A 25,923-nucleotide genomic window follows, 5' to 3' on the forward strand; every position below is an offset into this window, starting at 1 on the left:
GCACAAAAATGTGCCTTCAGTTGTATTGGGGAAGAAAGATTTTTCTTACTAAAATTTTCACTGTTATTTTAGGAATCCTAAAATGACAGCTGAGATCTGTGATTAGGTTTTGTTTATAAATGGCAAATAGCCCATTGTTTAGTCCTGTTTGTCTCTGGTTTAGAGAGGCCATTCCCTATGTAATGTAACCTAGTTACATTTGTTTTATTTGTACTGGGACTTAAATGGAGGGTTTTTATACTAAAATTTCTGAGTATTTGAACAGGGATTATTTTAAGATCTCTGTTCAATATCAGGTAACTTCTATAGGTATTTGACTCTTCAGCATCTAAAGAGGCCCGGACATTTGGTAGCTGTTGGAGTTGGTGGATTTCTGCAAGCACCGTTTATAAACAAATCATATTTTTTAATTAAAAATGAATTATTAAATACAGCCAGGTAGATCTGAGTGTTAAGGCACACTTAATACTACATTTACTGTAACATACATAAAATAAGAGCCAGAGTAGTGTTTCCCATTGTATATGACTACAAATATCAGCATTTATTAGACTGGAATACAGACTAGGAACAAATATTGGCAAGAGACAATATCTTCCAGTCATGCTAAAGACTATCAAAACTAGTATTTTGGATATCCTGTCATTTAAGGTTAAATTGAACCCAGGTAATCTACACATTGGAAACCAAGGGACGGAGCATGTATGCCATCCCTATATAGAAGTAGCATGTTCCACAACAATGCTGATTTCTCATCATTTTTCTTTTGTTCTTGTCAAATGTCATTGTATGATTTTGGCATTTCAACTAAGAATTGTTTTAGAGTCTTTAAATAAAAATATAAATAAAGACGAGGAACCTTTTAAAATCAAAACCAATCATAGCTTATACCAGCACTGCTTTCATCTCCTGGAAAGGAATCTCTGTTCTGTATTCGCTGAGAATGTACTAAGCTAGTTCAAATTCCATACAGAGTAGCAATTTTTCCAGAACATTATTTTTTCTTCACAGCTCCCATGAATGCCTGTCCTCAGTATTGCAGCAGAATGATGCTGCATCCTCTCCCAGTTTTAATGCCTTTGCAGTATGAACTATAATTCTCTAGTACATGTCCAGAAGAAATTTTAAGCATCTATTCTATGATTAATATCACTGTTGTTATTGATGATTCATTAAATTAATTTACTTAGTATTTAACTGTCCTCATCAGTAATTTATAATATCTATGTTTTACTTTAAGAAACCTTGGGTTGATATATATTGTGCAGCTGAGGTTAAGGCTGCATACTGGTTTTGGTCACAATTAAAATAAGCCAACAATTATTTTGAGTTAACAACACTGTTGCTGTTGTTTTTTAAATTACTGGGAGGGTTGGTTTTTTTGATTTTTCCCTGGAAAAGGAAAAAACAAACCTGCAGTTTGATTGCTTCTCTTACTCTGATGATTATCCGTGAGATTGCTATTCAAATGTCTGGAGCTATTTTCAGTTGTTATTCTGGCTTTCACTTCTGTTCTTTACAGGTTTGAGAGGAAGACAGCATACATAGCACTTTTGGCAATTAAAGCTTGACACCTTTTTTGACTAGGTTTATTTTTATTCTTCTATTTAAACTTCTTAAGGAACAAATAACAGTTTACTTAAAAAAAAAATAGAAAATATTTTAGTCCATCAGTGATATGTTTATAATTTATTCAGAGGGTTAAATCATGCTATGATATGAACAAGTGAGTTCTAATAACAAAAACATGACTAGAGAGGTAAATGGACCCTAATCAGCACCCTTGTGTGTCAAGCCTGGATTGTTCTATTGCTATGCAAATTTGCTGTAATAAATTTTGTTGTGTACAGTTGCCAAAATGAGACAATGTTATTGAAGAGGATTGGCAGATACTACATGTTGCAGTAAAACTCCTTGTATAAAATTTTGAGGTAGTAATTTTGTAAATATTAAAATCTAAGCTGTCGAAGACTAAGCAGTTTGTTTTCTTTATCAATACCTTAATGCTAACAGAAATGTACACACAGGGTATTTATTGTTTTAAAGAATTAAAATGACAAAAAAGTCTTCACATGAAAAATACTTTTGCAAAAATCCAATTGTGAATGATTTCACGTCAAATTTGCTAATGTCTTTCTAAGTTACAATTTAGCATCTTAAAGTCTGAAAATTAAATCCTTCTGCTTTACCATTGTTTCCAGTTACTTCTTGATAATATTTTGCGTGAGCATACTTATTATGTCTGTGACTAAACCTATTAGGAAAATGGAGGGAAAAAAATCAAGAAAAATTTTAAGGGGGAAAAGCTCATTTTATCTTTGTATGGACAAGCTATATTTCTCTGGAAATCTGAAAAGTAACACCTTCATTCCTTCCTTATCAAAATATTTTAAAAGCGGGTTCATAAGAACACCAAAAGCCAACATCCACCAGAAGTTTTCGTGTGCCCTTCCTGACCTCCTCCTTCACCATGACGAGCTCTCTTTCAAGCTCTACATAGGCTAAAGGAAATATTTTTTTTTGCCTGAAATAGTGGAAGAAGAAATAGCTTAGCCCTAACCTTCACAATGTTTGTATAGTTGGTTAATCAGCCCATACAAGCATTCAGAGGCTTAGAGTCATGCCAGTGCTGCTGTGGAGCGTACTCCCTCAGATCTGAGAGGGGGCCTGTGGAAGTGACAGTGCAGAGATTTGCTGGCAGTGTTTTCAGAATTCATTTACTGTGAAAAGTAAAACAAAAGCAGTATAACAATGCCAGTCACATTTGAGGAGGGATGGCTGTGTTTTAGGTCTTAATTTTTCAATGCCTGAACGTGCTTCTAGAGAATTAAGTAAACAGTTATATATAATTGTGCTGCAGCATGATTAGCGAAGAATGGGGAGCGAGCCTGAAGCCAACTGTGACACCATTTGTATTTTGCTATTTAATACCCTTCCTATTTATATTCAGCTATCTTGATCATGGAAAGCCTCATTAAAACCCCACTTTAGAATGTCTGCTCTTGGAGTCAGTGAAAAAAATAAGAAAGACAGACAAATGAGGTTTATTTGCTTGAAATTTTTTATTCTTAACAAAATTTTATGGTATGGTTCTTTTTATTTCATCAGAAAATTTTGCATAAGCATTTCATCCTGATAGCTGTATGTCTATTTCTTTATTTTTGTCTTCTAAAAGAAACATGTTAAGGAGCAAGGGAAAGATGTTATATATCCTGATCTTATATATATATTTTTATAGATATATATATGTAAAAGGATATATATAAAAACCAGAATGTATTTATATATATATATATTCTTCTCCAACTCTAGTATTTAAGAACCTTTTACTTCAATGACCGAAAGGGATTTTTCTGTCTTTGATAATTATTTGGGCTACCTTAATTCTTATATGCTATTTGTCCCATGCTTCTTGAGTGCTTAAACTAAAACTTGAACTTTCAAATATATTTCCAGATTTTAATTTGCAAGAAAAACAGGGGAACTTTGTGAATGTTTTGAAAAAAAACCTCTGCACAGGATGTGAACTTGTTGCCTTTGCCAGACTGGTTATTCCAGAGGCAGTGAGGCTGCATCATATTGACATTTAATTATTTGTATACGAAGGGGAAGAGAGTTCAGTGCAAGCTCAGCTTTCCCACTGAGAATAGACACATCATTTCTGAATGCTAGAAATGAAGCTCTCATTTTTGAATGTCAGATGCCATATCTGGGTATTCTGGCGACAAAATGTTGATCTGACAGAGGCGCCTTCCTTCTGATAGAATACTGCTGTGTCTGAGCAATGCAGAATGCTGCTGCAGCGTTTATGAGGATGAAAGAGCCTTCTCTTCAAGACAGCAGATGTACTTACGGGTATAGAATCCCTCAATCCAATCTTAAGTAAAGAAAGCATCTAATGAAACTTGCCACTACACATGTTAAGGAGCAAATGCAGTCAGTAGTTTCAGACACTGCTAAGGTGTGATTCATACAGTGGTCTGACCTTCCAGGCTGCATAGTTAAAACCACAATTGTGAATTATTGCCACAAATGACCCAGAAACTGGTGGAGAAGTTAATTTCAGAGGAAATACATTTCAACACAGATGTATCCTACCTAACTAGGCATGTTGCTAAGGCTGCCATGAGAAAGGCCTCTGCTTCTCCAGTATTTAAAGGAGTAGTTCTACTTTAGAAATCTTTTGCAGCAAGCACAGAAATTATTTTGATATATATTTACAGATGCTGCCTGTACTTTTGATCTGTCTTTTTCCCCTAATCTGGCCATGTTGTTTCTCTTTTCTTCATTTGATACTTCCAGATTTTCTCACTCAGTGATATCATATTATAAAGTCATTCTTTTGTCTGGTCATTGCTCTTCTCACACAACTTACCGTGTGAAGGGTATGCAGCCCTTTTGTTGACTGCAGTGTTCACTGCTTCCTTTAATAGAGGAGCGTGCCAGACACTGTCACATGCCTTGCCAGCCGCTTCTCAGCTTCTCTTGGTCTTGCTGCTCACTGACAGAATTTTTATTGTTGGTGATAAACCGGACAAAATGTTTTTGCTTCAGACTGTGCTGTAAGTGTGTCTTTCACATCGAGGACAGAATTTTTCCTTGGCATGTAAGCTCAGTTACTGAGTTGATTTGGTGGGTTTTTTTTTAATGGAACTGCTTTCTGAATACGCGCTGTCATACATTTCCAAAGTCTGTGGGAGCCATTAGGCTTTCTCCACGGTCTCTACCTATCTGTTCTGAAAGAACATAAATTGTTCAGGATGATAGCTTTATTTCCTCCAGGTTCAGACAATCCTTCACAGTTTTAACTCGAATGCTTCATCAGATGATCAGTTTTTCATGAACCTTGTTCTCACCTGGTTGCCTTAATCTTTTTCACTGCAACTAGACATCTTACACTTTTTATAGTTATTTAAACCTGTGAATGCTAGTGGCATCATCATAAATCCACGGTTTTATGGTCACAGTTTAGTCCTTTATCCACTTCCAATGGTTTCTAGCCTGCTTGTTTTTCAGTTCTTCCACTTAAAGTTGCCATCCCCCAAATTCACAGAAACCATATACAGCTTTTTGTTCTTTATATCAACTGTATCTTTCTATTGATGTTTTATAAATTCATTGTACATATTTACTTCTTTCAACTGAAGAACTTTAATATTTAAGGTTACATTTTTAGAAACCCCTGGTTGATTGCAAGCTGTGTTATTGGCTTTCACTTCTTGACAAAATAGCAAAACAGAAAGGAAGGTCCTTATGCCTTAATTCTCTTACAGGCTTTTCAAGGATCATTAAGAACAAATCAGAAAAGATCATATGTTGTTATTTGTGACAGCCAAGCATTCGCTTTGAGTGAAACGTGTTTAGAGAAGATATGAAAATATTATTTCTGATTTTAGTTTAAACTTGACCATCTTTTTCCCAAGTATAGAGCATGCAAACTTCCTGAACAAAACATGCAATCTTAATGTGAAAAATGTAAATAATCTGCATAGCACAGTATTATCCCAGCTGGGTGTTATGCTTTTCTGTGTACAGATCAATTCTAATCACTGAGAGTTATCACTGGATAAGGGCTTTTTTTTGTAAATAGTTTATTGGCAATTTGGAATCAAAATACACAGGAAATTAGTACTAGAAGCTGCCTATGATGTCAGGGAGTGGGTCATGATGGGAACTGATTGGTTTTCATGTTTTATGTCTTTGCATTGACTAGTTACGTGGCATGAGCTCACTCTGAAGAACGCATGAAGCAGCAGTATTTAATAAAGAAATCTGCTCCATTTTTAAAAAAACAGTACTAAAAAAAGATTTTCTTTCTAATCACATTTATATACAAAACCAAGAGCTTAGCCATATTCCTAGAGTGTATCTGTTAGAAACACCACCAAAAAATAAAACAGAAGGAGGAGGAAAACTTTGGGAAAATATAAGCATACACATTTTGAGAAAAAGTATTTCCTATCTGTAAGACTGTAAAATTAAATAGGAAATTTGTCTGCTGATAAATAGCAGAAAAGGTCCGGTGCTCTCTGTAGGGCTTCAAAAACCTGTTGGACTACAAAAATTATAGTCTTGCCAGAGGGAAATATAAAATAACTAATGCTAACTAACTTTAAACAGAACTATGCTACAGAACCATCAACATTCTAAAGAAGAAGCAGAAATATAAACCAAAGGAAATTATAAAATCTTCAGGGAAAATCTATGTTTGCATGAATTCAAAGCCATCTTCTTCAAACTGACTATGTCCTGAAATTAGTGAATTTGTTTAAAAAGCAAAGTTTCAAACATTGAATCAATTTGAGGATTATCTTTTCGTGTTTCTGATACAACTGTGGAATTGTCCAACTGCACTGCTACCAGTAAATCAATTCAGAGTAGTTCAGGAAGTTAACCCAGCATTTTATAAGCATTTCAATAGTTGCAAAGCAATAGAATTGACAGGTAGAACATTTCAACCTTGAAATATACAGTTAAAGGAAATGTTAGAAAAAAGTATGTGCAAATGAAAAGTAGAAAGTAAAAGTGAGAATTGCTTTCAATTTTGTCAAAATCGGTTTTTAATCTATTTAATATGCTTGTAGAAGAAAATATATTAAAAAGCCCTAAACAAAACAGTTCCATAAAATGGGTGCTTCAAAATTTACAATGTCAGGGTTTTAATAATTTTCTGGGAATAGATTTTACCAGTCTAAAGAATGCCAGATTAACTAATATTTAGTATATGGATGATTTGCAATTAGGCAAACCTGAGAAGTCTGTCCCACTATGAAGATAAATTTGAACCAATATTACTGCTGCTTTTTTGCCTTCTTGTAAAGCAGTTACTTGAATGCAAGCCAAGAAGAATCAACCACATGACAGTAATAGCTAGCATGAAATGGATCCATGTTTCAACAAGACTCTTGGAGCTCTGCCTAGGAATAGAATATGTCAGTGAGAGAGATAGGATGGAAGTATTTTGTGGAGACAATATTAATAGTCCAACAAGTGATTGTTAGCAATGAGAGTGATATTTTATATGAAGCAGAAAAGAATTTGTAGATGCGCATTTTCTGTGATTCATTGTGCATATAGTGGTAATATCAGAACATCAGTCCCTTTCTTCCAGCAGCATTGTGTGTAAATTGACATGAGTTGAAATACTTTTGCTTCATCTTTTGCTTCTGTTCAGGAATGTAGCATGAATGCAAGAAATGCTAGTTAGCACAGGAATGAGAATGTTAGAGGAGGCCATTTGGTTGTGAGCTACATAACAGTCCTTAAACACATTTAGATTTCATACTGTACAAGAACAGGGTGTGTGAATACCAGGAGAGGTTGGCTAGGGTGGCAAAGGATGATCTGTAACATATTAAGCATGAGTTTAAAGGCATCTTTATGATTTTTTGGGGTTTTATTTTAATCTATTTCTCATTTGACCACTTAAGAAAACATAATGATTTATTTAGATTTAAATAAGCATAGTATTGCTGGTTCTACGCAACCTAACATTTTTGATTAAGCAGTGAAGGCTGTTTTAGCTTCTGAAATGTTAAAATCCTTTCCAAAGGAACACTTGCTCTCTCTAGTCTTTGTATATGGGGAACCAGGCATTTATGATGCTGTTAAAAAAAAAAGCAAAAAGACAAAGTATTTATGTAGAGATGATGCTTTAAAAGTGCAAAAATTGCAAAGTTCTTTTAAATTAATTCTGAATCTTCCAAAAGTAAGAACTAAACAGTTCTTACTTTTGGAAGATTCAGAATTAATCTTACTTTAGGGTCAGAATACAGATAGTGAACAGGAATGAAATATCAAATATTTACATTAATCTATGTAAACTGCAGAAAGAGCTATGTGCTCAATCGAGACAACTTCATCAAGACAAAATTCAACATTTGAGAAAATAGGTGACGCCTGCAAAAAAAAAAAAAAATTAAAACCAGTATGTAAATGTGTTTATGCAGAATGTGCACAGGGTAAGGAGGCAGTAGCATTAACTCAGAGGAATTTCTCCTAGGAAAAATGGACAAGACTGGGACAGAAGTCTTGAAAGCCGAAGGACATTTATGAATTTAAAGCTAGGCAGACTTTGAATTAGTATTGAAATCAAATCTATGGATGATTGAAAGTAAACGTGACGTTAAAGAGACAGAGCAATTCAGGAAGAAATTGAAATGATCTTCCTATCTTCCTGTTCATGCTTCTGAGTTACCATCAAGTGACACCCAGAGCATTGTTCTGACATTCGACTAGGAAACTGCAACCAGAATCAGAACTAGACGATGCACTGCGGAGGTGGGGTGCCTCATAGTATTCCAGTTAGAGACAGCCAGGCTAACCCTGGGCTCATCTTCAGGTGATGTTCTGCACTGGCAGGGTTCACGGAGAAGCATAATAGGCTTTTGATAGGATGGAGGTATGTGATCTCTGTACATGCAGTTTTGATCTCTGGCAAAAACTGTCAAATAGAATTACGGAGTCTGTGAAAAGGTTTGGAAGGAACCTTTTAGATCATCAAGCTGAAAGTAAACAATGAAATTCTGTGTGTGTGTGATAGGATAATGAATCTAAAAGAGATATAAGCACAGCAAAGTGTGTGCTTTCTTACAGCACTCTGGTTTGAGAGCTCATGGCAGGGAGCTCATATGAAATATGTATTAAGAAATGGAAATGTCAGTACGGAGTGGTTTGGAACAAAGATAAAATTACATGAAAACAAGCGGTTTCTGAACTTAGGTTTTATTCAGGCAAGGAATTTATTGCTATGTTTCTGCAGTGTTTTGGTAGTAAGCAGCAGTAAAAGGAGTGTGGTTTGCTTTCTTTCCATTTCAATCCATGTCTCCAGTAGCAGTGCCTTTCAGATGTGATTTCACTGTCTTTGTCCCTAGGGTCACTAAAGCAGTCATACAATGTTTCTTCAGGGCTATTAAAATATCTGTAACAAAACTAAAACAGGAACAGTGTTCGAAATTTAAAGAATGTGCTTTTCATGTGACCAGTACCCATAAATTCTAAAAAGAAAGCAGCAACTGAAATCTTGATCTTATGAAAACAGATTGGATTTGGTTAACATTTTCTGTGGAAACAGGCTTTCAAGCAACCATGGCCACCATAGAAGCTATTGTGCTGCATATGTACCATTTCAGAACAGGCCCTGACATCTCTACTTCCTGTCACTGATCTGTGCAACAGATTTTACAAAAAAAAAATCCCAAACGTCTCCAGAAGGGCTGACAATTTGCTTACTTTGATAATTTATCATTCAGGAGTCATTACTAGCAATGAGAAGCTTATAAAATCTGGCAAGAGGGTTTTAGCAGCCATGGTGTTGGTACAAGAAATGAACCTCTCTGAAGCTTAAAAATTTGGTTTGTTCAAAAAATTATCTACTTTAGCTATTCTTTCCTAGTGTGAACTGAGTATTGATTAGTGAGCTTTATCTTCATTATTGTAGGTGAATGTAACTGTCACTTCCAGTTTCTTTGGGAGTTATGTGCTTGGCTTCTTACAGTAAAAACTGAACTGATCAGGGGAAGTAAATTTCACTACTGACACAATACATAACACACTAAAGAACAAACTGCGGTACCTCTTTAAGATACTGTGCTGCATTCAAAGATTTCATAAATCTTTGGCTTGTCACGTAGCAGAATGCTACTTCAAAGGAGAGAGAGCCCTTTGAATCTCAGGAGATTGAGTTCTGAATTTAATTTCTGAAGTGAATAGGCTCCTTGAGCATTTCTTGTTAGGTCTCTAGAGCAAAACGGGAAGATTGTAATAGCAGAGAAAATTATCTTAAAAAAAATACTTTAGTCTTTCACCTGTGGTTTAAAAAAATCAATCACAATTTCATTCCATTACAAGAAGAATTTGTAAGCTAACACATCCTATTGCTAGAAAGTAATAACTTGTTGTGCAAGGTTAACCTTTCGCTTTTTACTGCCCCTCAGCAGAAAGCATATTGTTGCCCAGATCACATTTTTGAGGTTTGCTTCACTGATATCACTGATAGCAGCTACTGGGTGATTTAACAGCAAGTTATTCTTACATGAAACACAGGAGGTTTCTTTATTTTTCCTCATCTTCTTGGTGTTGTGGCATGAATTCGGGCATACTCTTGGTCAGTGGCCCTTCAGTTAAAAGTGACTGAAAGCAGAAAAATAAAGTTATTTTCTAAAATACATTTTTAAAAATGAAATCAACATATGATTCACTTTTTCTGAGGTACTCAACCAAGCAGGTTCATGTTTTTAAAAAGGAATCCCTTCCATAAACAAGCAGGCAATTCTCTTTAAGAAGGCAGCTCTTGTGACTCCCAGCAGCCGTCATCTGACATATTTCTTCTGCTCTTATACTGTGCCCAAGGCAGATTTTTAAAGGCTAATAAGGTCTGGATTTTTTTCCCTCTTCTCTGTAACAATGTTTTGTATTATCTCCATACTGATTTTTAAGCAAGCAAAGCTGAAAAGAGTTTCATCCCTACTACAGATCAGAAAATAAAAAGATATGTAATAGAAATTGTAATGCTCATATTAAGGCTGATCTTTTTCCTCCACTTGGTAATCACAGAATAGGAAGATTCCTGAATATGTGTGGTCCCCAGTCTTAAAAACAGTTACTACAGTTCAGCAATATAACTATTATCACAGACTTAGTTCTCCATTACATTATTATGCATGTACTACTCTGAGAGTTGTACTAAATTTATTAAATATAATGTACTTCAGGAATTCTATAAGGAGGCTTAAAAATAAGGCCTCAAAATTACCTGGTTTTGGCATACTCATAGAAAATAATCTAGGAGGCTGGTTTTTATCTTTAAAATACTTACAGCCTTTAAATTCCCAGTTTATTATATTCTAGTATTTCTTGCTGCTGCTTTAGAAAAAAAGATTAAAACCCTTTCGCTTTGATAATAAATTAAGATCAGACATAGCATTTTAGTTTGAAATTCACAGCCCTGAAGTGAATCTACATTTCCAAGTAATTTTCCAAGTAATTATGTGGAGATGAGTGCCTTGGGTTGAACCAGATGTTGTCTCATTAACTTTAACACTTTAATATGGAGAGGAAAAAAAATAATGAAAGAGTGATAATGAAAAATAAATAGGGGTGTGTACAGAACAGTGTTTACTTGTATTGACTACTTCATCTGCAATAGGTGGAATAGAATTGCCATTGTATAAAAGCAACCGACACCCAGAAAACTCTAACAGTGCATATTTATTATAGGCTTTGCTATAGCTTTCTCTATTTTACCAATTGGCTTTCTAGTAACTGTTTTGGAAAAGCTGTGAAGGAAGATGGCCATTATCTGCATGAAAACACTTTCAAAAATCTTTAAACATAAATTAGATACATCAGTTTTCCTTTTATAAACTGTAGTATGGTGTTAAGGGAATAGTCAAAATGGTTCATAACTTACAAGCTGGCAGGTAAAGCGGAAGTGTTGGGTACTAAAAAAAGAAAATAATAGAGAGCAGATGCCCAAAGTATTAAACAGAACACTCCTATTTGTACCACTTTATCTCTTACTTTCCTACATCCTTCTGAGAATTATTTTCAGCTCTATAAATTTTCCAGCATTTCTAACAACTGCTGAAAGGCTCATCTACCTTGGGACCATTAGGAAAATTAATCTGAATTGAATTTTAAACTGGATTAATTAAACTACATTAAATCCCAATGTAAATACACTTCCTCAGAAATAAAATGGCTTTTATTTAATATTCTCTGGAAGTGAGTTAAAGTAAATCAGATTACGGTCTCTTTAATACTGCTTGAGAATGTCCATTCCGTAACTTGAAAGTTAATAGAACTACTTCACCTAAAATTCAAACCTTTTTTTTCCTGATAAAGTCCACATGGACAAGCCAACCTTCCATCAATTTTTACTACCATTTGCAACTCTTGTGTGTGTCACTTTATTTGATTTCCATAACTGGAATCTGTATTTATATTAGGGTTTTTCCTTTATCAACTGATGTGAGAGATTTTACATTAAGTAAATAAATAAACAAACCCTAGAAAAATTCTTCCATTTTTCCCCTTATTTATCCTTTAAGGTTTAATTTGAAGGAGAGAGTAGACCAGATTATTCAGCTTTCAAAAGTATTCCTCATTTCTTACTCTCAGAGTCAATGTTTTTCTGTGGTAAGCAGCTACAAAAATGTTAGTGTGCTGAATTTTTTTTGTTTCAGCCATGTGTTTAGATTTATCAGCATTTCTGAAGCCATCAAATCATGGGGTTATTTGGATTCAACATTTAGAAGCTGACTTATGTTCCGCGTTTAACCACGTAGCATTTTCATCTCTTTCCCGCAGCATACAATGAGAAGGGAATCTGTTATTGAGGAACGTGTCTGCTAGTCCTCTCAAGTTAGCAGCCAAGTAATAATGTAGCGTCTTTTCATATTTACAGAAGCTGGGTGTGCCAGCATAACTCCTGGCTCTGGAGCAAGTCAAGTTCAGTGCCTCCTACAAGCAGATTGCTCTGCTCTTGAGGCCCATGAATAAAGAAAGAAAATGGGTAGCCTTTGGAGAACACATGTTGCAAGGCTTGTAATTTAATGCGGTTTTTACTAACAGAGCCAAGCACACTGGTTTGTTCTGAATGACAAATTCCCTTGTATGTAGACCCCAAATATGTCTAAATACAGTGACAAAGTGACAAATAGATTGTCTTGTTGGTTCAGTGCAAAGTAGATTTGCCAGTGAGATTCTGTGGTAGCCAGGAATAATGACTCTTTTGTGTTAAGACCCAGATTTTAAAAGCAAAAGCATGCAATGCCTGTAGTATTTCATTCAAATTTTTTGCATCCTGATTGATAGTGGAAAAAACAACCATGTGGCCTCTTGTCTTAACTATGGTAGTGCCAATGGGAGGGAGGGAGAGACATGCCTCATGAAGCATGCAGCTGTCTGTACCTCAATGGTGGTGCTTTGTATCAATCATAGGCCCAAGAGTGACAGGAATGTGGAGTAAGGTCACGCTTTTCGATACATAGCTGCTTGTTCTTCAGAAACATGTTAGTGCTCCATCACTCCCTTTGACCAGATCATGAATCAATTATCAGTCTAAAACTGTAATTTTGATAGCAGAGACAAAACTGGTTCAGAAATGTGTTTTGTTTTCTTCCTTTTTTTTGCAACAGAGTATCAGTTAAATTCTGACTTACCACTGGTTTTGCTTTTCCCTCTTTTACTGCAGTTTATTATGCTGACATACATCTTTATGTTGGCCTGGCTTGGCGTTACAGCTTTCACTTCTCTGCCTGTTTACATGTACTTCAATCTGTGGACCATTTGCCGAAATGCCACCGTAGTGGATGGAGCTAATCTCTGCTTGGATCTTCGCCAGTATGGTATGTGGATGGGGAACACTAAGTATAAAGCAAGACTTCACAAAGGAAAGCATCACATCGCTTTGCCTCCATGTGTCTGAAATGAACAGTTCCTGTGTTTCGGAAAAAATCATTAAGCATCTCTTTCCATCCTTTCACCACTAGTACAGGCAGTGTATTAGAGGTGGACTGCATTTCCAGTCCTGGGAAAATTTAATCAGTGTTGTCCCAGGGTATTGCCAATCTGGCTTGGGGCTTCTGCTTAGTCTCTTCCTTTGGAATTGCTGGAACTTGTCTAACATGGTTAATTAGTTGCTTATCTGGTGAATGACTCTTTAATCCTGTGGTAGGACACTGATTTGTAGGCATGAGATCCTAGGTGGTCATCTGTCTCTGCAGAGTTTAGAGGAGAGTTGGGGCAGGATGAGATTTCATTGCTAGCAAAAATTTTGATGAAGAGCTACAGTACAAATAATAACACTTTGAGAGGCTGGTGGGAAGAGAGAGTGGAGCTACAGTCTCAGTTGCGAGGGTGTACATAGATGGGTCTTTTGGGGGAGGGGGCAGGAAATTTGGACAAAAAGGGGTTTTGAATCTTAGTCTGAGAAGTTTTTGTTGGGGATGCTCATTCAATTCCTTTCTGCCACAAGACTGATTTGAGTCTAGATGTACTGGCCTCGATGGTTCCTCAGCCCACAGAGCTTTGGGTTATCATACTCTTGTCATGCCATTCCTGGAGTCTTTCTTTTATTGCACTGGCCTAATATAAAATCATCATATAATTTAAATTGTTATTTTGAGATACAAAAAGTGTTGGATTTTTTTGAAACAAAACTAACTGGTTCATATTAAATATTACACTGAATCTGAAACAAAATATTTCACTTTTTTTCTGGGAGGGTTGTGGATTACTTTATTGATTTTTCCCCTGCCCCCAGCATGACGGGTGAATTAAAAAATAATTAGTTTATGCAGATTTCATCAAAATTTTTATTTTTTTCCTGTTATTATGCTAATATTCATACCTACTTTTTAATTGTTAATTCTATTTAAAGTGTGTGTGGAACACTAACATATCTATATGCTTGTTTTCTGTAAAATCTGTGAATTATTAAAAGGAAAGAACAGTACTATTTTGCTAAATAACCAAGTTCTTGCAGTTTTCTTCAAGCTAGTTGTTGATTTAGTATCTGGATGTTAGCTAAAGGAAACAGTATAGCAGGTTTTGAATTATTCCTGTTGATAGAGAAACTAGAATTGCAACGAAGTACACATTTAGGTAATAATTTTTTATAACTTCTGTACCAGATCACCATGTCTGAAAAAAATATACAGCACATTCTCCACATGTCAGTAGAGAATGTGAACAACATGGTAAGTGTGTGTACTGGTTGCAAATTATTCTTTTTGATTATTGTGCTGATCAAAATCTGGAATAAAGATATTTTGTAAAATGGCTGAAAAATTATTACCTGCATGTTTCCTACTAAGGCTTTTAGTATTTAGATGTGTTAGATTTGTCTTAGCTGTAATAATAGATTTAAAGACTCATTTGGGTTGGAAGGGACCCCAAAAAGATCACCTAGTTCCACACCCCTTCCATGGGCAGGAACACCCTTCACTAGCCCAGGTTGCCCGAAGCCCCATCCAACCTGGCCTTGAACACTGCTGGGGAGGGAGTGGCCCCAGCTGCTCTGAGCACTGCCCTCACCATGCAGAATTTCTTCCTGATATCTAATATAAATCTACCCCCTTTCAGCTTTAAACCACTACCCCTTGGTCCTGTCACTTCATGCCCTTTCAAACAGCCACTCTACTGCTTTCCTGTAGGCCACCTTCAGATATTGAAAGGCTGCTACAAGGTCTGCCCAGGCTGAATAACCACTGTCTCAGCCTGTCTTCATATAGGAGATGCACCAGCCCCCTGGTCATCAACAACAAATGGTTTTTATTCTTAAAAATTTCTGGAAGGCAGCTAAGGATTTTTATTCCTTAGCTTTTCTAGCTCATGTGAAGCAAGCTGTTATGTATTAGGAATACTAAATACTGTGAATCTTTATTCTACTCCAGGTATTGTAACTATTGGAGAGGAAAAGAAGGTTTGCACCACATCAGAAAGTTTCATCAAGATGTGTGACTCTAATGAGGTGAATAAATGTGATAACATTTTTGACAAATCAATAATACTTGTTACTATAGGAAGTAACTGATATGTTCTTCTCTTAATGTTCTGATTCTAGCTATGGTGATGAAATAAAATCACAGTGGAAAATACAGTCAGTCTTCCTCATGTATCAAATTTCATCAATGCAATTTCTCCAGCCATTTGTTTTCTAAATATGCTTGTATTTGTTTTGGGGTTTTTTTAAGAATTCCACTGCCGTGTATATTTTACTGAGATGTTTTTGAAAGCTAATGCACCTGCTGCACATTGAACCGCTCTATGTAATGAGTCACTGTTTGAAGATCTTATGATTACTGTTGTGACAGGAGAATAAAGATTTCAACTGGATTTGACCAAATCTTGCAGCTTGTTAGGATAATAACTGCTAGTTCATTTTTCTTTGTAGTTTTTTCCTTAGGCAAAGCCACCTATTTCAGTGCAGCTGAGGTTTCTGGTTTTTGTTTTGTTAGCTGATCTGGGATGAAGACAGGACAAACAAAATTCCTTACATCCAAAAAAAAAAAGAAAAAAGATACTAAAATCTTGATCCCTCTGAAGTCAGACAGTGCTTTGCTAAATGTTTCACTGGTCTTTCTTACTGTTTGAATAAATCCTCTCAGAGTGAAGGTGCACAGCCTGCCTCTATACCAAAGCCATCCAAGAAAATGCAGCTGGTGCTGTGCAGTCAGCAGTCAGTGGCTGCTGTATAAACCAGATGATTGCAATTAAAAGCAAATGTAATAATTTGTTTGGGATGGAGTAAGGACGGTGGTTAACTTGGATTATTTAAGCAACCTGCTTTATATTGTTTAACTTTGAATGAATTTGCTCGCCAATTTTGAGGGGGAGGTAAATCAATATAAGAGGATAGAAAGCTCCAGTTAAGGAAGGGAAATAGGGTTTCTTAGACTGTCTCTGCCCTAGAGAAACCATCACAAACATTTGTATACCTATGAAGGTAGTGTTGTAACTACAAAGAGAAAGTTTAGAAGTGATGGACTATTAACTTTTTAAATAAAGGAGGGGGGAGCATTATTTTATAATTTAAATACAATATTTTTAAAAGAATTGTGCTTTATCCTTGATATGAATATTTTAACAAAACAAGCACAAGCATCATGTCATGTAGTGATCATTCTTTCAGAAAAAGTATTAGGAATCCCTACTCTTGTCGAAGGGTGGCACCAGGAAGGTCATTATTTGCCCTATGTTGTTCAGACTTATTGTGAGCTTCTGTTTAGTACATCACCATGAAAGTCTTCTTCTGTGCCCCCCTTTGCAGCTAAACATGACATTCCACTTGTTTATTGTGGCACTTGCTGGAGCTGGAGCAGCAGTCATTGCTATGGTAAGCTACCCAACACTTTGTTCTTCTGTCCTCTTCTGAATTGTTGGTACATTCTGGTCATCACTTAGTATCAGTTATTGAATTTCCATACTATCACTCAATGGTATTACTAAAATACAGTTCTGTAATTCAGTACTCTTTCTTATCTTTTTGGAAAAAATAGATTGATGGATTCCCTTTGAAGTAGAATATAATTAATACTTTTTGGAACAAAACCCTACCCTTAAGTACATGCTAAGAATTTTTACTGTTCTTGCTGTGTTCAGACAAGTGTCTGACTCATATTTGTGTCTCATGACCCTAGTAATATTCTTTTTTTGATCTACACCTTTCTGGGTACCCACAGGATTACCATGCTGCCATTGTGGGAGCAGACTCTTTTGGTCAGGTCTGTGCATATATATGAACACCTCAGGTTTTTTTCTGTACAGCCTAATTTTCTCCTTTTGTTTATGATGACTACTTTGAATTTGATGACATTTTGCAGGCAATAATCTTCCACTAAAAAAAAAAAAAGTATAAGCTAGTGCCCTGCTCTTCTGCCTTTTGTCTGCTGTGTCTGCTTAAGCATAAAAACATTTTAGAATGGGGACTTTGTACCAGTGTAGGTTTGTATGATGCACACTGGAATGGGAAATGAAAAATGACTTACTTGCTACCAATGCATTTCATAAGTGTTAGTGATGGTGACTGCTGTTATTACTGCTGCTACTAACTCTTCATTGAATCCTATGGCCATCTGCTTTTTTTTTCTCCTTAGAATTACATCTGTAAAAAAGAACAATCATAGAAAATTCAATGAAACTAGTATTCAACTTGCTTTAGGGATTTTGTTTCTTTTGTTTGCTGCCATTTTTTTCAGTGTTACATGGCACCTCAACAACACAGGTTGTTGTAAAAACATACCTAAATGAAAAATATATTTCTTGGATGTAATTTTTGATTCAAGACCACAAATAAGTACAGTAGTAGAATATAATTTATATTAATAATTAAATTGATTTTTTTTAAAAAAAAAAAGATCTTTTTTTGCTTCCAGCAGAAAAAATTGGTGATAAAAGAGCAATTATTATAATACACATGCATTAATGTTAGGGAATTATATCCAAGTGACCAGTAGCTCTCCAGTGCATTTTTATTTTGAAGGATATTCAGTAGTAGCAATTATTAAATGCTAATTTGTTCAGATTTGCAGTGAAAATAAACACAGCTTTAATGGAAGCAAATTAAGCAAGTACATTGAGCCATGTGGTTAAAATACATGATAGTTCATGAATGGATACAGAAATGATAACTGAAGTAACATATATTAGTCTCACTGTTTTCAACGTTGTGTCACATAGAAATAGAAGACATGAAGTTCTTTAAACCTAAACTCTATCATCCCAAAGGGTTGATTGTCAGGTTAATAAACATCCTGCCTGTGCTGTTTTCCCAGAGCCACTACAGCAAAACTGAATTATGAAATGCACAGCTTCCCTTCTCAAAAGTTTCCTTGTAAACAGCACTCTTTGGCCTGAACTTCCACAGAAGTTATGTCCTGTTAGGTGGAGATGCAATCAGTCAATTCTCCTGAAACAAGAACAGGGGAAATGTGTAAGTGGTCTGGTTCCTTCTCCCAGTAGGTTCATGGTCTTCTGCAGGAGGAGGTGCATGTGAGGGCAGGAAAAATGTTATTTCGCCTTCTGCCCTGCTAAATAACGACATGTCCCAAATCCAAAACAAACCCAAATCCCTTCCTAGCCTAGATGCTTTTTTCTAGTTTTGAAAGATTGAAACATACTTTCACCTTATGAAGAAATCTAAGCAATAATGTTTTGTAGAGTATGGAAAGACCCTGCACTGTCTTGCATATGTCTGTAATTGAAACATCCTGAGGCAGACTGAGGAAGCTGCCCTGCTTCAATTTGAATAAGCCTTGACAGGGACCCACTGGCTTCAGGCTATTCAGGTCATGGAAGTGTGAAATGCAATTAGACAGCCACTTAGAGATGACCTCCTTAGCCTGACAGTGTTATCTAGGAACTTGGTGTTAAACAAAAAGCAAAGGTTGCAGGACTGTTAAGCATATACGTCATTATATAACAAAGATATGTATTTGAGATTATATTCATTACAGAAACTAAAGTTTCCAGGAATATACAGTGAATATCTACTCCAAGAGTTTTCAACAGTTATCCCAGAAGTTCGTTTCTGTAAATTTTTAAGGAAGGGATGAGCGAAGAATGAAGTTTAACAAAGGTCGGACCGTGAATAACATACCAGCAGAATAGTTTGTCTGGTAAAAATGCCAAGTGAAACTGCAAGACGATAGGCTTAAAGCTGTCTCTTACTGGACAAATAATTTGTGAAGATAAGAAATGTGCTTTTTAAAAGGTCAGGAAGGTGTGAGTACACTGCTCAGATACCGGCCACTTCTAGGATTCCCATGTCTACAATCTGTTTGAGGTTCAGATTGTATTTTTTAATTGAAATCTTACCCTCAAAGGACCAGCTCTGGCATTTTAGTTGGATGCAAATTGCAACTGCCTGAAATGACAGAATTATTAGGATTACCAGCCTGTTTCTTTTGATTTTCGTCAAGGATTTTACTGTGGAGGAAATTTAAGGCATTTAATTAAATGGAATGGGGCTTCATCATTAGCGTGTCTCATTTGATCTTGAAATGCCTGATCCAGTGACTACCCATGGTGAAAGCTTGTGGAACAGCTGAGTTCAATATAAGGAGTTTCTTTTCCCTGTATGCTAAATTATGACCAGAAAGGGTCCCGGAGTAAGATGCTACGTGCTGCCAACTCCAGCGCTTGCACTATCATCATAGCTTGTGCTGCTGGTGTTTGTGCTATAGATATTAATGAACTCCTAAAGGTATACAGAAATGTTACTAGCTTTTTCCCAGAGGACAGATTCTCTGAAGACTTCTTCCTATTTTATGGCTCCTCAGCTTAGTCTGTATTCCTCAAATAGCAATTAACTGGGTGAAAGCTTGCCATAAAAACCAGGACAAAAAAGGCACCAAAAATATTTGATCCTTTGAAGGGTTTCAGGATGAGTACCTTTATCTTAATTATCCAGATTAAAAAATATATGTTGGTCTGCACTAATCAGTAACAGTTGCCAGAAAATAATTGTAGAAACAGCCAAGGCTGACATTTCAAAAAATGAAAGATCATACGGGTTCTGTTCATTTAACATGGATCTAGGTTTCTCATATATCTACAGCGGTCCATTATGAACAGGAGATTTTGCATAATCTCAAAGTGGTTTTATGATTACTCTATTAATTTTCCACTAATTAAATCCTAGTTTACTTTCTCAGTATTTTAGGGAAGAGTAGAATCTTTGTGATTTTAGAAAATTATCTGTGGCCTCTGACGCAGTTAGTTAACATAAATTTAAGAGATCTTCCCATCTGAAAGCCTGTTGGGGGGACTAATGAATGTCCAGAGTCCTAGAATAAACTAGTTGAATACCATTGCCAAACATTTTTATTTTCTGGCTGGATACAGAGCCAACAGAGCATGTCTTAAACGTGAGAGGGAGACATGCTTTGAGAAGGTCAGAGTCTCCTTGCAAGCAGATCCATCAGACTGAAGGTAGGACATCTGAGGTCCACCTTTGAAAGGAAAGCCTTCAAGGTTTGCAAATGTCCTGAAAGGCCCAGCCTTGGGAAGCTGAACAGGAGAGCAGCTTTTTCTCTAAAAGGCAGTCAACGTAGATTTTTATTCTGTAGATAGCCACAAGCTTAAGGGCTAAGCAAAGCGGCTCCACAAGGCACTGAAGGCAGAGAGCATGTATCTGCCCCTGAAGGAGGAATTTTGAATAAAATATTATTGGCAGCAGTTCTTTGGACGCCCGAGCTTAATTCTTCATATTGGTAATGTGTTAAAATTTATCACTTGTTTGACTATTCATGATCTCCATTCAGAAGAGTGGACATCTAGCAGCTGTTAAGGTCAGTCACTAGCTTCCATACCATGTGATTATTATAAACTACTTATCTCCATCTCAAAGGAAACCAGGGTGTTTTACAACCTCTTTTGAGAAAGGAAAACATTTGCAGAATGTAATTTTCCTACTGGTAAGGTATCTTTCACTCACTTTAAGATTAGGTTTATTCAGAGCCATGTGAAAAACATTTATTCATGTAATGATATTGCCAATATCCTTTAACTGGTGCTTAATCATCAGATGTATTCATAGACATTCTGTTCTCCCCATTTGCTAACCTAAGTAAATCAAGCTCTTCGGGAGTATATCATGAGAGCTCATCCAGTGATTTGTATTGGCACAAGTGAGTCAGGTCCAATTTTCAATATTCACCAATATGTTGCATAATAATCACAGGCCATGGGAATTTTTTTGCCCTGCTTTTCAGATAATTTATTATTTTGCTTTTGGATGGAACACTCGGAAAGCTCTTAATTTTGTTTCTATTAAAAATAATAGTATTTTTTACATATTCAAAAATTTACGTGGAACATGAACATTGTTTTGGCTTCATTCAGGATGTGTACAGAAGTCCTCTTATAAAAATCCCACAGGACGCCTTTTTTCTGTGCACTTAAAGAATGACATAAATTGTGGTATAACCAAGGTATCAGTGAAATAAAATTACTAACTTAAATGGTGACAGGTGAGAGCCCTATTAAGACCTCAAGTTCATTTGTAACTATATTTTGTCACATTTTGCATAGCTGAATATGTTTTCCAATTTTTGACAAGCTTTTCCCAAATCAGCTGGTTTTGATGAAATAGCTAGGTTTGTAGGTGAAATAAAGAAATCATTGCTAGATGGAAAGCTAATTCTAACTTTAACAAGAAAGAAAAAACAAATCTTTCAGCAATTGTATTGGATATGTAACTGTAAAACTACGAATGTATTTCTATCTTAAGCAGCTACTTTAACAAAAAGTGATTCAACAGGGAAAAGTCTGTGAGAAATAACCAGAAGGCATTTTTCCTTGTGGATTTGCAGTCTAGCTGAAACAGTAAAGCAAGGAAGATTTGTTGATTTTTCAGTTTTTAACTTTTTTTATAACCATTGCTACCAATTGCTACTCGTGGTAACAGTGACAGCTGTGAGCTGAGTAATCTGAGGATTAATGAAGCTCAAGTTGGAACTTTGCATGGTGTTGCTGTACTACTTGACTTCTCGAGGCTTAGTTCCTTCTGATGAAAACCCAGTCTCTATCCTATAGCTTTCAAGTCTGAACTTGCTCTGTTCTTACCAGCTCTGTTGGTTCCTAACTGTGTTACCTCTCTTACAGGTCCATTATCTCATGGTTTTGTCTGCCAACTGGGCCTATGTGAAAGATGCTTGCAGAATGCAAAAATATGAGGATATTAAATCAAAGGAGGAACAAGAGCTTCATGATATTCATTCTACTCGCTCTAAAGAGCGGCTCAACGCTTACACATAAAAGAAACCTTGTCTTACTTTCTAACATGTGAATGCTTTGTTGTTTAACTAGAGGCCATCCAACCATTTTAAAAACAATTGAAAGTGCTTCTCACAAAAGATAGTTTGGGTGACTCACATATCACCCATGTACAATTCTTGGCTGTTTAGCACTTGGTTTCTTAATTAGTTCTTATTTTGTGCGACCATTCTCTACCACAAAGCTCCTAAATAGCCTTTTCTGAATCCTTTTAAGCTAATTAGTTCTGCTAGATCAAGGATACTAAACTGTTGTCAAACTATTGTTTGATTTTTTTAATCACTTTGTATGTGTTATGCATAACACCTTTTGCATTGTTTCTTATATGTTTTTGGAAAAAAAAAGTAGCTTTTTATACTTTTTAGTTTTGAGTTCAATAACTACTTTAACTACAGGTATACTTCAAAGGGACCATTGTACATGATGTACAATATATAAAGAAAACACTGATGACTTTATATTTGGAAAACTTGCCAGATGGACCCTGGTCAACTTGAATGAAGGTCCTAAGAAGGTTTTAAACAATCAAAGGTGCAATTTCTAAATTTGTAATAGTGGGTAAAAAAAAAAAGAAAAAAAGGAAAAAAAAGAGAAAAAGAAAAAAAAAAGAAAAAAGAAAAAAGTGCTTCTTATCTTTGTTAACATTGTATTATTATTGATGTTTTTAAAGAATATTCTCTGTTCCAAGTTCCATGGGTGATAATTCCTGTTTGTATTGTGAGCATGCAGACCGTGGTGCTAACAATGCATGGCCACTTGCCTTTTTAAGGAATTCAATACCACGGCTACCTGTTAAAGAGTTATGGTATATAGACAATTGTTAATTAAGTGATATAGTTATCCATAGTTTTTTACAGAATGATCTCTCTTTAATTCAATGATGGTTATGCTAAATTGGAGCTGTTCATGTGATGATGTAAGAAATTACTGCTTAGCTACATTTATGAAAGTAATATATCAAAAATGCAGTGACCGTAGGAGTCAGATGTCTTTTTACCTGCTTTAAAAATTTAAATGGATTGCACCTGTCTGAACTGTAAAAGATATATTCAAGGAGACTTCCATAAATGTTATAGCTTGGCTTCTAGCTTTCCTACACATATTGGTTTACCTGTATTACGTTAAAGTAAGGTGAAATACCACTACAGAGCTTATTATTTGAAAACGTAGTAATATATTTGAACCTTTATTTTGATAGGAAAATGTTATCAGAACGATAGGTCATCTTAATTTGAAAGAATTACCTGTATCAAAAACAAAACAAAAAACCCTATTTAAGAAAAGTCAGTATTATTGGACCAAATTTGATGGATATTTTTTTTTCTTTGCCTATTTCTAATGCTACAAGAATGCTGTAAAGTGTCTTTTAAAGTGATGTAGCCTGACAAGACATTTTTGTCAGTGTTAAAAATCTTAGCTAGTTTTGTGCACTTATTGGACCATTGTGAATTCTCTCTCAGTGTAAGTGCATTTCTAATAAAACTTCTTGAGTAAAACTCTTCTTTGTACTATTACTAGTCATGCATCATCAGTAATTTTTAACAATTCTTGTAGTAAGTAGAGGGTAATACTATAGTTACTTGTGGCATGATAATGCATTAAGTAGTATTGGTTGATTGATTTTTATTTTTTTCTTTTGCTTGTTTTGGGGGTTTTTTGGTTGTGTTTTTGATTTGGGGATTTTTTTTCCTTTTGTTTTCTTTTTTTGTTTCTTTTTTTTTTTTTTTTAACACTTAGGCTGTCTTATGGGGTCAACAGTTTTCTGATAATGTGCAGTACCGGTATCACAGTTCTGCAACAAGTATTAGGAACCTCTTTTGGATTCTATATTGTAGTGTTTCAGTTTTGTGTCTTAAAACGTTTGTGCTGATTTTTAAAACTATGTCTTTTAAACTCATGTAATGATGTTAATGCTTTTGGCTCTTCTCTGGTATTAGAGTTTGTATTTTCACAACGAATGCTTTGTAGCAGGCATTACAATTAATCTGTTTTGTACATAAATGTGCCAACAGCTTGATGGTGGCGTTTTTGAAATGTAGAACAAAGTGCTTGCAAAAATGTAATAAACACACTTGTGTACTTTGTGTACTTATTAATTGTTCGTGTTGCGTAGGTTTGTTTTGGGTTGTTGGGTTGGGGTTTTTTCCCTATACTGGGCAAACCATTGTAACCAGAAATGGAATAAGCTTGTTGCTTCTATTGTTCTTGGTATTTTTTGTACAGCCTGCTTTTGATGTTCAAGGAGATAGTTCCTTTAGCAGAAATTATGAGAACAAGGATTAAAAATTAAAAGAAAAAAAAATCTAGAGATGTTACATTAGTTAGAGAATACGTCTTTGTCAAATCTGTGACAAGAAATGCTTATGTCTTATGAACTAAAACAAGATCCAAACACTAAAGAGCAATATTCTTATCCTCTTCCATGACACAATGCCCTCTGGCCTTTACCTTAGCAGATCACACATAGGTAAAAGTGCAGCACGCAGCCTTCCCAGAAACTGTGCCTCAGCTATGAGTAGTTCATTCCACTGAATCAAAACCCCTGGTCATTGTTCATGCACAGATTATTTCAAGTACACCTCTTAATCAGATTTAGTATCAGAAATTATCTATCCTAAGAATAAGAGAATAAAATAATATCCAAGACCAAAATGTCATAGTCCAGGAAGATCAAGGTATATCAACGCTTGTTACATTTTTAACATACCAGTAAAGATTCACATCACTACAGCGCCATTTCGAACAACTCCACAGAAGCTGGTCTGACATCAGTTTGAATGTTGCTGAGGACACTAATACCTGGATGCTACCATAGCTGACACTTTGAAGCCTTGATAAAAATACTACATTGCTTATGTGCATACACAGTAATTTAAATGTTTACAAGAAATCTATAGATGTGCCAATTAACATGATGTCACTAAGGAAAATGAATTAAAACACAGTTCCACTATGAGTTTGATCCTCAGCTACCCAGCTGTTATGTAGCTCTCTGTGTGCTCTTGCGCAGAACACATGCCGTAATCACAAAAAATTTTTCACCAGCAGCAAAACCAAGGGAGTAGAGGAACATCCCACAGCACAGCACATCAGTCATAAGTGATTCACTTCAAAGTCTGTGCATGTTTGATTTGTTCCAGCCTCTTCTCTGTTTGTTGACTGCTTAAGCTGATTTATCCTGAGGTAGGTTTGCATGGATTTTGATATCTATAGACTCTTTTGTTGTTAGTCTAAACCTATGACTATTATGCTTTTCAGGAACAAGAAAACCAGCTGTAGTTCAAACAATTTGGTATGTTGTTTTTGCTGCACAAAAGGATGTAGTTAAATGAAAAATCCAGTTTATGAAATTTCAAGCCCTGGATCCTCAGTTTTGCATTTTCTTCGTAGTTCACTATGTCCCATCAATAATGCTAATAGCATGTTACAGAATAGATTCAAAAACTCCTTGTTAGAAACCCTTCCCATGCATTTTTCCCTACCCACACCAACTCCTATTTTTGCACAAGGTTATTTTATCTCTCAGCAGGATCTTATCAACGTTCCCATGTTTCAGTGCCACCATACAAACCATTCATTCAATCAGCATGATTTAGGCAATAGTGAAGTGCACTTGAGATGTGGGGATGATTGTCCACAGTA

General features: G+C 35.6%; 1 protein-coding gene across 1 annotated transcript in view; it reads left to right on the forward strand.

Annotated features, from left to right (window-relative positions):
* The window catches only part of GPM6A (glycoprotein M6A), a gene marked incomplete at both ends in the record, with an annotated part of 119,282 nt that extends 97,019 nt beyond the window's left edge, over positions 1-22,263 (forward strand). Inside the window, 4 exons of the mRNA XM_084264212.1 lie at positions 13,196-13,349; positions 15,399-15,475; positions 16,775-16,840; positions 22,111-22,263. Of these exons, the coding sequence (XP_084120338.1) occupies positions 13,196-13,349; positions 15,399-15,475; positions 16,775-16,840; positions 22,111-22,263 (450 nt within the window). The remainder of the gene's footprint in view (positions 1-13,195; positions 13,350-15,398; positions 15,476-16,774; positions 16,841-22,110) is intronic.
* Between the last annotated feature and the right edge of the window lie 3,660 nt (positions 22,264-25,923).

Source organism: Gallinula chloropus (genome assembly GCF_964237585.1).
Source record: "Gallinula chloropus genome assembly, chromosome: 4".
Lineage (NCBI taxonomy): Eukaryota > Metazoa > Chordata > Aves > Gruiformes > Rallidae > Gallinula > Gallinula chloropus.